Raw genomic sequence first — 14,449 nt, 5'->3', positions numbered from 1 at the left:
CATTTGAGGACAGCGATAAAAATATTTGAGCAATACGTTCAACATATTTACAATAAGTACAATATTGTAAATTAATTCTAAGGTAGAAGAAGAGAAATATTTCTATAATTATAATTAGAAAGTAATTATTTTTCATAAAGGATGTAATTTATTAATATATATTATACATATTTATTTTATAATATTCAAATTTTAAAAGAAATTTTTAAAAATTAATTTCTTTTTTCTATATAAGAAATTAATTGCATTTTAATAATTAAATATATTTGTCTTTAAGTTAAAACACATGTATTTGTATATAATAATTGTTTTTTTTTTTTTCAAAATTCATTAACAACACAAAATTTAGAATAACAAATAAAATTGTTCATCATTGTCATTAAAGAAAATATATATACTCTCGGAAAAACAATGTCATTTATTTTTTTAGAAATTAGCTACGATAAAGAAGTAGACTTTGCGCACATTTCATTCCAACTAGGCTAGCGTACATTTTTAATTCGTTTTCTTCTCGTTTTACAGTCTCTTTATTCGCACGTATTTTATAAATTTCATAAGGCATTGCTATCTCACGATATAAAATTAATATCTGAAAAAATACAATTTTTAATTAAAATAAAAATGTAAATAATGTTCTGAAGAAAGAAAGGGTATAAACAAACCTTATTAATATCCACTATACCATCTTCATCTATGGCATCTATATCCTCATTGAATCTACAATACTTATTTTTATCTAAATTTGCTAAACAAGGTTCGATGTCGCACCAAACATAAGTTTCTGGACATAAAAGCTTAGACGGTTTCATTCTAGCTTTGTATCGCATCTTGGGGCAAGTATGTATATAAAATCCCATGTAGTAATATTTTAAATTACTTGCGATTTTATTAAGATGTCTTGTTAAGTAAATTTCTCTTAAGGAACTGAAAACAGTAAATATACATATATTTCATTTGAAAAAAAACTTAAGAATTTCATCATTGTTCTGTCCACTGACCTGAATGTCCCTAAAGAAAGAAAAGAATATTCTGGATCATAAAAGAAATATACACTTGAAACACACGATGGCAAAATATCTATAACACCAATAGCAATCAGTTCATTGTCCAACCAGTATTGCTCGTGAAAGGAACCATACCCTTGAGGTGGGCCATTTTCAGGTGTCCATTCCTTTAAAATTACATATTCATGTGTATCATATATAAAATATTTTTATATAATTATTAATTATATTTTTGATGTTTAATTTAATATATAACTGGCATTAGAGATTGTATATAAAGTATATATGAATAACTTTTAATAAGTTCAAAATATTTAATGGAATACAAAGTGTACCTGCAAAGGACTCTTTACAAGAAAATTGACAAATGTTTTTTTATTACATTCCTGTGGTTCATCTCCGTGAACCGCCATTTGATATTTTTGGTAAAGATTTGCACTTCTATCAAGAGTTTTAAGAAATTCTTCTGTCATTACCCTCAATAATTTTATCTAATAAATTTGTGAAAGTAATTGTGAATAGAAAAAATACAGTTATTGTGTATATAACATGCAAGGTAAATCATCTATATTTTTTAAATGGAATTTTAATATTTTAAGCTAGTATTAGAGTTAATCTCTCATAAAATGTGAAGGAAAACAACCTTTACACATATTTTTGGTGTAGTTCACCTTGTATGTTGGAAATAAATTATTAACTTAAAAGGTCCACTTTTTGCTCCAATATAATTTTTTCTTTAGATAAATAATATGTTTACAACATTTTTAAAGATAAGTACAATATCAAAATAAACAACAATTTCTATTATTTACACTATGTTATTTGAAATATTTATGGAACATTACCTAATGCTTTTGAAATTATTTTGTTGTTTCATCTTTTTGTATTTTATATATTTTATGAAACATTAAGAAAACATCTAGCCCGAACAAACGCCAGTCATGAATGTGTTAATTGATACTTTTACATAAATACAAATAATATACGATATCAAGAAATATAACCAAAATTTTTAATACTTCCGATCATTTTTATATTTTACAGTTGTGATTTTGGCACATTTTAAATTTACCTGTAATGGAGATCTCACAAGAAATCTTGTATACTGTTGCTCTGTAATCTTCTCTGTTGGAATCCGGTGTATTGTGTTTTGATATTTTCTATAGACCTCATAAGATTTTTTTGAAGATATTAGATACCCAGAGCTCATCGGCGAGGTTCTAACTAATTTCAGCTTATAAAAGTCATTAATTTAATACAAATTTATCCAATGAAAAGTAAATCAAATTATCTTTAGATTAAAATACATAAGTCTGCATAACTGTTAGCAATTGAATTGGAAGAACAGAAAAGTATTCTGTAAAAATTATATTCCTTTGAAATTAACAATCTTAAAGTTACAGAGCACTAATATATAAGACTAATTTCTTGAATATTTAATGACTTATCTCGAACATGATATTTCATAAGCTTAAATTTAAAATACTATTGGAGAAAAGAGGACCATATTAGCAATTGCAGAATGTTTTATTAGAACTATTATGAATAATTTAAATTATTAAATACATCAGCTTTACTATATTTGCAATGATTACTTGAAATAATCTTCTGTTTTAAAGTATAAAAAATGTTTTCTTTCTATAATAATTATAGTTGATGAGAAAATATATAAAAATCATGTAATTTTGTTCCCTTTCTTTTCTTCTTTCACAATTAACTAATCCTTTTTTAGAAATGATATAAAAATAAATAAAACACACGTGATAATATAAATATTAATATTTCTTTTGATAATACAAAATAAAGAAAGAAAACATTTTAATTAATAATTATTATTCATGAGATACTGGAATATATAAGATTTTGTTAACTTATTTAAAACATTTTTATCTTAACGTATCTTACCTCTAATTTTTTGGTTCCAGTCCATATTTCTTCAAAAAGTTCTTCCAAAGTTTTAACATTATTTTGTTGCTTGCTTTCTTTAAAGGCAGTCTCAATTTCTTTTAATGATTTCCCTTGAGCTAAAAGTTTCTTTTGTTTCCGTTCTATGCGTAAAAGTTTTGCTTTTTTACAAGGTATATTGCTAGAATTATGACTTCCTTGTATTGTACTTGTTTTTAAAGCAACGGGTATACTTCCATCAGAATTAGTCATAGAAGTACTACTGTCTAAATCTGATTCTTTCTTTAAATCACAAACATTCTTGCTACATTTTAACACATTAGGATTTAATTTTTCATTAGGTTCGTTATCTATAGATGATACATTTAATTTGATAATATCTTTTTGCGCTAGTGTTGTGGGCTTATTCGGAATTTCTTCGAAATTTATATCTGTAAGCATAGCGGACTTAAGGTAAAGAATATTCAATATTGTATTCTAAATAACTATAATAATAAATATACCAGTAATATCTTGTCGTTCATCATTTGTATCCATAATATCATCTTTCTTTAGTTCATTTTTTAAAAATTTAGTCATACGTTTTAAAATTTTTTTTTGTGACTTGGAGATTTTAAAGTTCGAAACTTCACACCTGTAAATTATCAATTTATAGATTGTTTTATTTATATATAAAAAAAAGTATACCTACTTGATAGTATACATTGGACAACATGTTTGATCCATTGTAGGTTTATAACAATAACTACCACTTCTTCTCCATCCTCTGTCTATTAAGTTTTGATAATCATGAACTGTCAAATAGTGTGCCCACATGCCTATAATTTTTTAATTATTCACATATGTATACACATAACAATACTGTAGATTAGGTTATGTTGTAATATTTTATAAAGTATTATTATTTTTAGAAATATCTAATTGATGCTTTTACCATGACTAAAATTTGTATCTGGACTTTTGCAGTAACCACACGCATGTACTTCTTCTTGAGCATAATACTCAACAATACTGAGACATTTACGAGACATCCTGTTTTAATGTTTATTTGCAACAATCACAAACCGACTACTTAATGTATTTTTCACATATTGTAATTCTATAATTAGAAAAATGAAACTTGTTATGAACACATTTTTGATCATATATTAAAACCAGTTATGTAGTCAATATTACTAAAGATTGCTAATAATTACAAGATTGTTTCAGAACATGCTCTTTGATGCGCCATCTTGAATTATCGGAAACGAATAGCGTCCAAGTACGAATTTTCAAACTCAACAATAATCAACTCAAATCATTTTAGGAAGTCCACGGATACTTTAAACAATTTCAAACATACTAATTGTTTTTAAAAAAATATTATTTTTCTACATTTATTTTAATATATTGAAATAATTAGATTGCTGGAACAATATATTGTTTAAAATCAATACATGTATTTATATATTAACTTAGCTGACAAAATACAAATTCTATCGTGACATCATCATTAATTTTGGCAGATAATTATTTAAGTATTTATCAAAAAAATAACCTGCAATAATTCTTTCAGTAGTTTGTGAAGAAAGTAGCGGTCGCTTTTATGAATGAACATATCTCTTTCGTATGAACGAACGGCTGTTATTATGGTTACACAAACATTGATCTGCCTTTTGGGATTCCCCCTTCCAACAATTTATGATTTACGAACGGGATTTAGTCGTACTATTAATTTATTATATAATTGTAAAATAAGTAATGACTTTCATTTCTTTCAACTTTATTATCTGAAAAAAGACATATCGCGTATTAAACAAAAATAATAAAAAATGAAAATATATCAACTTTTTTTTACACGGTTTCGAAATAACACAATTTAAGTGTCCCATTTCTTTTACATAATTTATTTCTTTTAATGTGATTTCAAAATCATTTTCCTCCAATTCGTTTGTTTCATTATAATGCATTTAATAAAACATTTTCATTAGAGTGAAGTGTAAAGTTTTTGTTATCAGATGTATTAGAACTTAAAATAGATACATATACTTTTTTTACAAATTTACGTTATTTTAATTGGAATTATTATCAAATTTACGACAAATAATTTATTAAATGTTACTTCTAGTATTATTAATTTCAAGTTTTTTTTTGTTTTTTTTTTTTATATTAAAAAAAATAATAACAAACAACCTTTATTCGAAATATTTCTTTTTATCACTACAATTATAGACATTATTCGGGTAATCATTCTTAGCTGGTTGACCTTGAATATACCACATTTTTCTTCAGTATCATTAGTGATTTCTGTTTTATAACACTAAATGGATTCTAATCACAGTTCAATTATTCTTTTGTTAATTCTGTTAATCTGATTTTTAGTTTACCAGTTCTCTTCTCTTATCTTTCTCTTATATTTTCGTTTTCCGTCATATGCGCGTAAATTCCCCCACCAACTGAGCCATAGGATAACGGAGATTCGCTGTTTATAAAATCAGCAATTGACGTCAACGGAAACCACCCTTCAGGACGTTAACGCAAAATTAGATCAAGCGGTATCAACAAATGACAAGTATCCTATACTAGAATACTCCTCAACAAGATTCTTCTTTGCTTTTTTTTCATTCATTACCATTCATAATTCTCAATAATTAAATTGTCCTTCGTTTGATATTAGCGAATTTTAATTATATTTTTTGAAGAAGAATTTTAATAAGAATTTAAGATTAATAGAATATGACGTAATATCTACTAATTCATTATTAATGAACATGAGCTTTAAATATCCTTTAAAATTATACAATTTTCTTTTTTTTATTTCTGTACACATTCTCATGCACGTGATTTTACGCAAGCGTATTTCTTATGACTATATTGAAAATAGGTCAATTACGTGAAAACTCTGTACTGCGATAAACTAGGCGTCTTTTACGAGCGATTCGATGTAAAATGAATTAAACGGATCGAAATTCTTTCGCAATTTACAATTACATTAAAATCTAAGAAGATAACAGTATTATTCACAAAATTGTTTGCTTCTCTATATATAAATAAAAATTATTAATAAAATAAAATTTTAAAAATAAATAAAAAATATTTTAAATCGCACTGGGGGGGGGGCCGTATTAATAGCTTCATTATGATTAAAATTGACGAAGGTCATAAGATTTAATTGTTGCATATTATGTAGGCTACATATAATTTATTTTTATGAAAAAGATTTATTTATATCTCACGATTTGGTCAGTGCACGCACACATTAATAAAGTTCTGCGGACAATTTTAATGAAACCGCGACAATAAATATTTCCACTGAGATTTAACATTATCATGCAATGAAGAAGTAAAATATTTATTAAACTCTTCAGCTCCTCTCAGTATCTAGTTATCCCTAGCGATCTACTATAAGTTGACGTAAGAGCTATGTGGGTGTTTACATTTTCACGTGGGCGTTTGGCCTGTTGCGAGAGATGAATTGGAAGATGTGGTTTGAAAAAAATTTTACCTTGTATTTTGTAACCATCCAGACGAGTAAAACAATTACTGGAAAAAGAAAAAGATTATATAAAATAATATACTAATGAATATTTGAAATGCTTATAAAGAGTATGAAAGCTTTTTCACTTTATTATTGTTAAAAGATTTGCAAAAGCTTACGTGAGAGGAATGGAAGAATGAGGGAGAAGAAGCGAATGAAGTGGAGAGGGGTGAAGAAGAGAAGGGGGCGGAAACATCCCGAGGGTATCTACGTGCTGGGGTCATTGCGTGGGTAGATCAAATGTATCACAGTAAATGAAAAAGTGTAGGTGGATGCGCGCGTTCGTAATTGCGTCTCTTCTTCGCAAATGACGCGGCGCAGTTATGTGTGGGCGAAGAAATAGGAAAACAGAAAGGGATGAAAGTGTAGATGAATGTAAAAGCATACACACAGAAATACAACCGTACATGTACATATATGAATAAGACAAAACATATACGTTCTTTCATATTCTTTAACATACACATATATATTCTGTATATTGTATATCTATATACTAAGGTAGCTCTGTGTTTGAAAGGTAGACGGAGGGTAGGAGATGGGGGTTGAAACCAAGGGTGGGGGTGGTTGATCGACCGTACCAGCCACTGCTTTTCTAGTCGTCCTGCCAAGCTCCGACGTTCATTCCAGGCAGATCCGCCAAAGCTAAAAGGACGCGAACAAATCGCGCTACAATTTTCAAAAGGACGAAGAAAAATCGTTCGAACGTTCGACGAAGTTCAAACTCGTTCATTCTATCTGTGTGGTCACAATAGATATTAAGGTAAATTTTCCTTTTTGTCTCGATTGATATAATATACCAGTATGCGATTAAAAAAATAATTATTTTTGTTTCTTTTTTTTTTTTTTTACATAGCGTGCAAATAAATTTCTTTCATTGATTCTTTCTTTTTCTTTCTCCCTTTTCTTTTTTCCATCTTCTTTGTTTTCTTATCATTTTCTTTTAACATTATATTCATATCAATTGTTTGTATAAGTTTGTTTGAAATGGAATATTTATTAATTAGATATTTCATCAACTTACTGGTACGTTTATATTACTTTTCAAAAATATATATAAAAACATATTAGTTCAATCTTTTTTATGTCTAGCACACATAATTTTCGTCTTATTTAATTTAATATAATTGCTACAAATTTATGTATACAAATTTAAATAACTACGACTGAAATATATGAGCACACCATTTTTTTTTTTTTCTTGCACCTTATAAACATGATAGGGAAACGATATTCTAGGATAAATATCGGTAGCCACGGCTGACGTGACATTTACCTGAGGTATATAAGCGTGCATTTTTAGAGAGAAGATCATGCGATATTGATACTTTCTACGTAATCGAAAACGTCATAGAATACGTCATAGATAGAGACTTTTATCAATGAATGGATGATCACTGGAAATGTATCTTTAATTATGAGCGACACAGCTGTGAGCGTCGTGTTGCACGATAAGTAACTACAGTATACCTAGATGCAACAAGTGTGCGATTTCTAGGTCTACTATATCCGGCTTTCTGATACAGTAGTTGGCCCGCTTAAATTGAGGAAAGCTTTTCGTGCGATTAGATTATTTACGATCAAATTATAAATTAACTAATGTAGACCCAGATTTTGATTAGTAATCTAATATATCGTTAAAAAACCACACACATTATTTTACCCCAGCTTATTTTCAAGGATATTTATTTTCGCGTTTTTCATTTATTTAATTATTTTTTTATATATTAAAAAATTATTTAGTAAGACAATAGAGAAATTAATAAATTGATCTCATCTACAATATTTAAAAAGTATGTTATATTAAAACTACTATTTTGCGTTTCATATAAGTGGCTTATTGTATATAAAATGTTATCACATCGACAACTTTATCGTATCTTGGTGTATTATATTGTTTAGCAATTGTAACACGAACGAACATTTTCTTACGTAGCTTCCTACGAGGTATACCTATACATTAATTTTTGATCAGCAATGTATACTGAAAATAGACTCTTGACATTCCGCGTTACGTGACATTTAAACTTCCCTCTTTTTTTCTCTCACAGTGACCTGATGCCTTTAATTGCTTATAATATTAAACATAAACTATGAACCCCAATTAGTTTATAGAAAGAGCTTTGTGAATTCTTGTGTGAAAAAACAATTGTTATTTATTCCTTACAGATGCTTAATAGTTGGACGTGTTTGTTAATACTTTGCACTTTAACTGCTCTGAGCTTTTCCTTACCCACGAGTTTGAATAAAGATGCGAAGAAAACTGATCAAATGAGAATAAAACGTGAGCAACATCATCCTATCGAATCGAACAAAAATTTTGTAAAAGATATCACAAAATTTGTATCCCTAGCGAAACGAGCTCAGGAAACGTTGATGTTCGGAAATCAACAAAATCGACAGCCCGAAAATAGAGGCAACCCGTATGTTTCAAGCACAGAAAAAAGTAAAGAACATTAATTAAACATAGAGTAGAGTTAAACCAATCGTATCGAGAATGTGCATGAAACTTTGTATTTTCAGGAGCATTAAACGCGGCAGGATTAGATAGTTTAAAGATGTCCCTTACGAAAGAGAACAAGTTCCCTAATGCAAAATCTCCGAGAAATTCATTGGACGAGCGCAATGTATACAATCCACATGATAATAAAAATTACGAGTAAGTTCGGGATCAATATAATCGAATTTGTAAGATTAAAATTATAATCGAAATCTATTCTAAGTAAAAGTATCTAGCTTTTCAATTGATAGTTTTTTTTAAATATTTCCTACACAGATATGGAAAAGTCATAGTGACCGAAGAAGGTGACGAGATCCCTCAAGTATCGGACGTAGCATCTTATACTCGTTATTATATGAACGACGATCGGCGAAAACGATTAGAAAAATTAATTCCAAATATTCATACAACTACTGTTCCACCTTCGTGCACGGAATATCACATGCCATATCCAACCCAGAACTCGCCGATTCAAACGAAAAAAAGGTGAGTGAACAAATTATTATTATCATCATCATTATCATTATTATTATTGACAGTATTATCATAAGTTCAAATAACTTTCATATTGTCGATGTCACACCTGTAGAATGAGAATCCCAGGGAAACTAAATCGAGTAGTACACCCTGAACTACCCTAAAACAACCACCCATTCGTTCCTTTTTTTTCGAACTATCTCGCTATTTCTTCGACGCTTTCTCTCAATGGGGGTGAGAAAGTCGACGGGAGAGCTAGTTGATGGGAGGGCGTTGCCCTCGGTAGGAACGGCGGTCGGCTTGACGACCGAGTCGTATTGAACAACTCGGAGATGTGTCGTCGTCGTCGTCGTACCTATCAGTAATCGACCCTTACTGACAATAAAAGTATCTCTTTTGAAGCTGGTCTTATAAAAGAAATTCTTTCTCTATTTACTGATGCACTGAATCACGTTTCACTTAAATTTATATTTATATTCAAGAAAATGTTTCTATGTATAATACTTGTTTTACATTTTCTACGTCAGCATTTTATTTTTATCTCGAAAGGCTATACGTGACGAACACTTCTGTTTGAACAAACGTCGATTAAATGTCATAGGTCGTAGAGTAGATAATCAATTTTAACTATATAGGTGTTATTTATTTCCCTTTCTCTCTCTCTCTCTCTCTCTCTCTCTCTCTCCATTTCTCATCGTTTTCATTTCGATAATATCTTGATCGAAATTAAAATAAGTGATATTCTCTCATTCAGAAATAATCTCTCGAGTCATCCTATATAATCTACTGGAATCTTCTTATTGTTAGATCTTTCCTCCCTTCCATTTCCTTCCTTTACGTATTACGTATAACATAGCATAAACGCGCACACTTTCTCACAAGCACGTAGATGAAGTTTGGCGCAGACTATCGTTCGATACGAGTGACGCAAAAGAGGTGGGGGATAGTGGTGGAGTTATGAGGAAAAGGGTTGGTAAGAAGGGTGGGAGGGATGTTTTCCACGGTAGTGTGATCGTACGAAAAGCTGAATGGAACCAACCAGGAAAACTAGGTCACGGTATTACTGCCGGTATTACTTGTTATATAGTTGGACAAGCAGCTGATATCAACACTCAATTATTTTTTAAATTATTTCCTTTATCATTGGATTGTAAAAAGGTTCTTTGGTATTAATGAAAGATAGAAACAAAAAAGGAAGACAATTGTCGGATTAGTAATAAAAGCTGTTAGTTTTTGAACATAAATAATAATATCAAACGAATTAATCGAATATTCAAATTTAATTAATCCGTTGGAAAACTAATGAATATAACAAATAAAAAAAGAAGAATTTTTCTGTTTACCTTGTCGAAGTATGAAACCAACGAAAAAAGTATTAGCGTTACGCGATACTCGTGTTATTACATAGTACCTTGTGTACCGATAGATCAAGTGATTTTTTTTTATGGAAAAAATGATAAATTATCGGAACTATCAAGTGTTTTTAAAAGTCCATCAGAAAAAGAAAATTCAATTTATATTTATTTTCGTTTTCGTTTTCGTTTTAATGCGAATTTTAAGGACGAAAGTAATCTTATAATTTATAAATATCCGTATTTAAGCCTTTTGTTGTACGATCCTTTTAGCATTCCTATCTACGCGGAACCACGTTATAAACGCGAAGTGGAAATTCACCCTGAACCTGTATGGAATCTTTTATCAATGTGGGGAAACGGACATCGCAACAGGTTACGATTCATTACGTATATATACTTATACACGCGTGTGTATACTTCGATTGACAACTTTGAATTTGCCTTAATGTAAATTAATATTTAATTGTTATACAATTATTAAAAAGTTTGAATTTAAATTGGCACAGATATACGAACGAGGAATACGATAACGAAGAAGATGGTGACCTTATAGAAGATGAAGATCCCAGAAATGGTAAAAATCCTCTAAGAATATTTATTTTATTAATTGATACACACAATTTTCGAAAGAAATTTATTTATTATCGATAAATAAATGTGAACAGCTCTAGCTTGGATGAATGCTCCTGGATATTCTTCGTATCGTTATGGTACAGATACCCTTCCACCTTCTGAAATCGGTATCGTGCACACTCATCCATCTGCTTATTATGATCAATATGAAAATCAATACGGACAACAGTTCGATAATGGTGCGCACCCTTATATCAATCAATACGGATCTCTTTATTCTCAAGATTCATATTATCCCACAGAGAGGAAATATATAACTGCAAAAAAACGAACACCGGTGAGACACGATAATAATTAAAATAATTCTTAAAATTAAATACGTATTTTTTTTAAAACGAAATTTAAAATTTAATAGGCAAACTATTTAAATTTTAAATTTCGTTTTAAAAAAAATACGTATTTTTTTTAAATCTATGCTTTTGCTCTTTTTTATTTTATTAAACTCTCTATTTAATAGAAAAGAAAGAAAATAAAAGAGTATAACGAGAGAGGAATATAAAAAAAGAAGTATTAGTTTAAATTATTCTCTAACTAATCTGATTTATTCATTTCAGAGTTACGATTCGTACATTAATGTAGTTCCACTACAAATGGGTATCCGACCACGTGTTTATCCTCCCTATCCTCATCATATGGTTTATTAAATTATTAGTCTAAATTAAAAGCATATTTGAAGAATTTTTAATTTCATCAGGAATATTGGACAAAGAGAAAAGAGAGTTTGTAAAACTGTTACGTACAAGCTCATTATTATTTGGACAAATTGTACGACACGTTTCTTGTAGACATTTCTCTCTTAAACTATATAATAATCCTTTATCGCAAATGAGGAGAGTGCCCGAGAGTTAAAGACTATTTACTTTAAGAAACACGGTGCTGGAAAAGACTTATTTCAATTTGCAAGAATTTGCTGAAATAGAGCTGGTTTCTTTAATAAACCATGTTTGCGCATTTGCGATTATATGCGCAAGAATAGATAGAAATGTATGTATTACGTATGAATTTTCTACATACTTTTATTTTTTTTTTTTATAATTTCATCAACACGTTTTTTAACAATTAATCAAAATTATGTATAATAATAATTAATCGAGAGATTTTATATATTATTTTATACGTTAAGTTAGTTTTTATTTTTTTTTTTTTTTAAATATTCGACTTACGTTTCATTATTTCATTTTAATTTCAATTTTTCTATGAAGAAAAGACTGCTATTACTTGCATGACGTACAAATGCAATTTGTAGATAGGAAGTTTTACCTGCCTAAATACACACGAGTAAAAAAAATAAAGAAAAATAAAAAATAAAGAAAAAGGAATTATTCTTCAGCACGTTCTTGCAATTTGTTATTTTAAATTAAAAAACTTTTTTCAAGTATTCTCTGATGAAGTTCCACTGTTATCATACGATCGACGACTGAACAATGATAAAATTAAAAAAATTTAATTTCTAATGTTTTTACAATTAACCGTGTAATTATAACGAGATTATTACATTCAAAAAATTGATAAAAGGTATGAATCTGAGTTAAGATAAGTAACTTTTTGCATAATGAAATGATGATTGTAAAATTTTCAAAAACATATTCCACACTTATTGTTAAATATATTTGATATATATATATATATATAATAGTCAATATACCTTTTATTAAATTGACATTCGTCGATTGAAGCACAATTTCAAAATGATCATCATCTATTTCATATACTCTACAATTTTGCAACATATCATTGCATTTATTAAAAAATGAAAAACAAGTGCAGATTAATCGAAGATAATATTAATTAAAAACAAAAATATAAATCAAAAATGCGCATTGAAAACAAAAATATTGTTCTACGAATGCAATAATCACCAAATTATATGTTTCTTATGTTAATCACTAACTGTTATATTTATCAACTCATTTAAGAGAAAGCGATTTCAAAGTGTTAAGTATCCATAGGGATAAGACCGAGAGTGGTGTTTAAAAATATTTTTCCTCTATATAAAAATACAACTCACATGGCCTTCCATAATAATGTATATTCTGAGGAGACTGAATAATCGCTTTCTCATAGATCCGCTTAAAATACAAAAAAGAAATGAATTAGTTAATTAATTAAAGTAATGACTTGAAATATAATAGCGCAGACTGATGAGAAATCATAGCTTTTAATGCCTTTGGTAATCGTTTAGTATTATATTTACGATTAGATTTATTTAGAATAAGTAGATATGATTATAAAGAACAATAATTCAGTATTGCCAAGTAATTAATATTATAAATAGTAAAAGTGTTTATTACTATAAATTAAATGAACAAAAATTTATCGACTGAGTTTGCTACCTTATACTTTTTTAGCAATACTTTAAAAAAATCTAGTAAGAAAGAATATTAATTATGCTGGAGGAAGTACAATACGAAAAATACCAGAAGATTACTTACTATAATTAATGAATTTATTTTTTTTTCTCGAAGGCTGATTGAAATTTGAATATGAAAAACAAATTATAATCTTCACATACTTTTTCTTATATAATTCTTTATTTTTATAATGTTATTATTGAGTATAAATTCGCTTAATACGAAATGTAATTTCGTCATCAGCAAACATGTTACTATTTTAATATATCGTCCATCCTCTATATTGACGTTGTGCAGCATAATATAGATTATTTCAATGTGAAACATTTTATCTTTCTTAATGTAATATATTTTCGATATAAACAAAAATGAAAATACTTGCACTAAAAAATAAAATATTATGAACTTATTCTATTTTCCTCTACATTATATACGAAAATCATGATTATGATAAGAAATCTACTATTATCGATTATTCTACGTTTTATAAGTTGATGAAAACTATCATAATATAATATACGAGTAAATAATTATATACTTAAATAAAAATTAAAAATATATTTTTCTTTTTATGCTGGAACTGGAACCATAAAAAAAATTATATTTATTCAAAAAAGATTATAATGATTGTGACTTTAACTTAAATTATGCAATAATACATATCTCGTCGTATGCAAAGCATTATATTCAATATTGAAAAAAATATA

At 28.2% G+C, this 14,449-nt stretch overlaps 2 protein-coding genes and 1 long non-coding RNA gene across 9 annotated transcripts; 1 reads left to right on the top strand and 2 right to left on the bottom strand.

The window, feature by feature from the left end:
* Window positions 1-397: 397 nt before the first annotated feature.
* LOC106784587 (arginyl-tRNA--protein transferase 1) lies at window positions 398-4,661 on the bottom strand. Of its 5 annotated transcripts, none has more exons than XM_014744309.1 (10): window positions 4,447-4,661; window positions 3,844-4,008; window positions 3,601-3,727; window positions 3,413-3,543; window positions 2,910-3,340; window positions 2,077-2,238; window positions 1,340-1,495; window positions 999-1,171; window positions 663-924; window positions 398-589 (listed from the first exon to the last, which is right to left on the bottom strand). In XM_014744309.1, the coding sequence occupies exons 2-10, from the start codon at window positions 3,938-3,940 to the stop codon at window positions 434-436; spliced, it is 1,695 nt and encodes a 564-aa protein (XP_014599795.1). In that variant the 5' UTR covers window positions 3,941-4,008; window positions 4,447-4,661; the 3' UTR covers window positions 398-433. The 5 variants fall into 5 exon arrangements, with proteins under 5 accessions (XP_014599795.1, XP_014599794.1, XP_014599796.1 ...); XM_014744308.1 differs by lacking the exon at window positions 4,447-4,661 and adding an exon at window positions 4,106-4,219; XM_014744310.1 differs by lacking the exons at window positions 1,340-1,495; window positions 4,447-4,661 and having other exon boundaries at window positions 3,844-4,222.
* Window positions 4,662-6,028: 1,367 nt separating this feature from the next.
* Window positions 6,029-6,821, bottom strand: LOC106784589. The gene is made up of 2 exons (XR_001381434.1): window positions 6,546-6,821; window positions 6,029-6,431 (listed from the first exon to the last, which is right to left on the bottom strand). It is a non-coding gene; the product is annotated as an uncharacterized LOC106784589 (long non-coding RNA).
* A 193-nt stretch (window positions 6,822-7,014) lies between these two features.
* Window positions 7,015-14,060, top strand: LOC106784588 (prohormone-2-like). 3 transcript variants are annotated; one of them, XM_014744315.1, is made up of 9 exons: window positions 7,015-7,189; window positions 8,596-8,710; window positions 8,780-8,872; window positions 8,950-9,085; window positions 9,203-9,412; window positions 11,029-11,130; window positions 11,265-11,332; window positions 11,424-11,668; window positions 11,946-14,060. In XM_014744315.1, the coding sequence occupies exons 2-9, from the start codon at window positions 8,596-8,598 to the stop codon at window positions 12,033-12,035; spliced, it is 1,059 nt and encodes a 352-aa protein (XP_014599801.1). In that variant the 5' UTR covers window positions 7,015-7,189; the 3' UTR covers window positions 12,036-14,060. The 3 variants fall into 3 exon arrangements, with proteins under 3 accessions (XP_014599801.1, XP_014599800.1, XP_014599802.1); XM_014744314.1 differs by having other exon boundaries at window positions 8,596-8,872; XM_014744316.1 differs by lacking the exon at window positions 11,029-11,130 and having other exon boundaries at window positions 8,596-8,872.
* Window positions 14,061-14,449: the final 389 nt, after the last annotated feature.

The sequence above is a fragment of the Polistes canadensis genome, unplaced genomic scaffold (genome assembly GCF_001313835.1).
Source record: "Polistes canadensis isolate GaletaPanama2010 unplaced genomic scaffold, ASM131383v1 scaffold_37, whole genome shotgun sequence".
NCBI lineage: Eukaryota > Metazoa > Arthropoda > Insecta > Hymenoptera > Vespidae > Polistes > Polistes canadensis.
The sequence above is the reverse complement of the archived record's forward strand: the minus strand, read 5'-3'. Positions and strand labels throughout refer to the sequence as shown.

Coding starts and splice junctions, on each gene's coding strand:
- LOC106784587 (XM_014744309.1), bottom strand. CDS start 3,940: ATGTCTCGTAAATGTCTCAGTATTGTTGAGTATTATGCTCAAGAAGAA. Junction 3,341..3,412: donor TGAACGACAAGATATTACTG/GTATATTTATTA, acceptor CTATGCTTACAG/ATATAAATTTCGAAGAAATT. Junction 1,172..1,339: donor TTGTAAAGAGTCCTTTGCAG/GTACACTTTGTA, acceptor GTAATTTTAAAG/GAATGGACACCTGAAAATGG.
- LOC106784588 (XM_014744314.1), top strand. CDS start 8,596: ATGCTTAATAGTTGGACGTGTTTGTTAATACTTTGCACTTTAACTGCT. Junction 8,873..8,949: donor TGTTTCAAGCACAGAAAAAA/GTAAAGAACATT, acceptor TTGTATTTTCAG/GAGCATTAAACGCGGCAGGA. Junction 11,131..11,264: donor GGAAACGGACATCGCAACAG/GTTACGATTCAT, acceptor AAATTGGCACAG/ATATACGAACGAGGAATACG.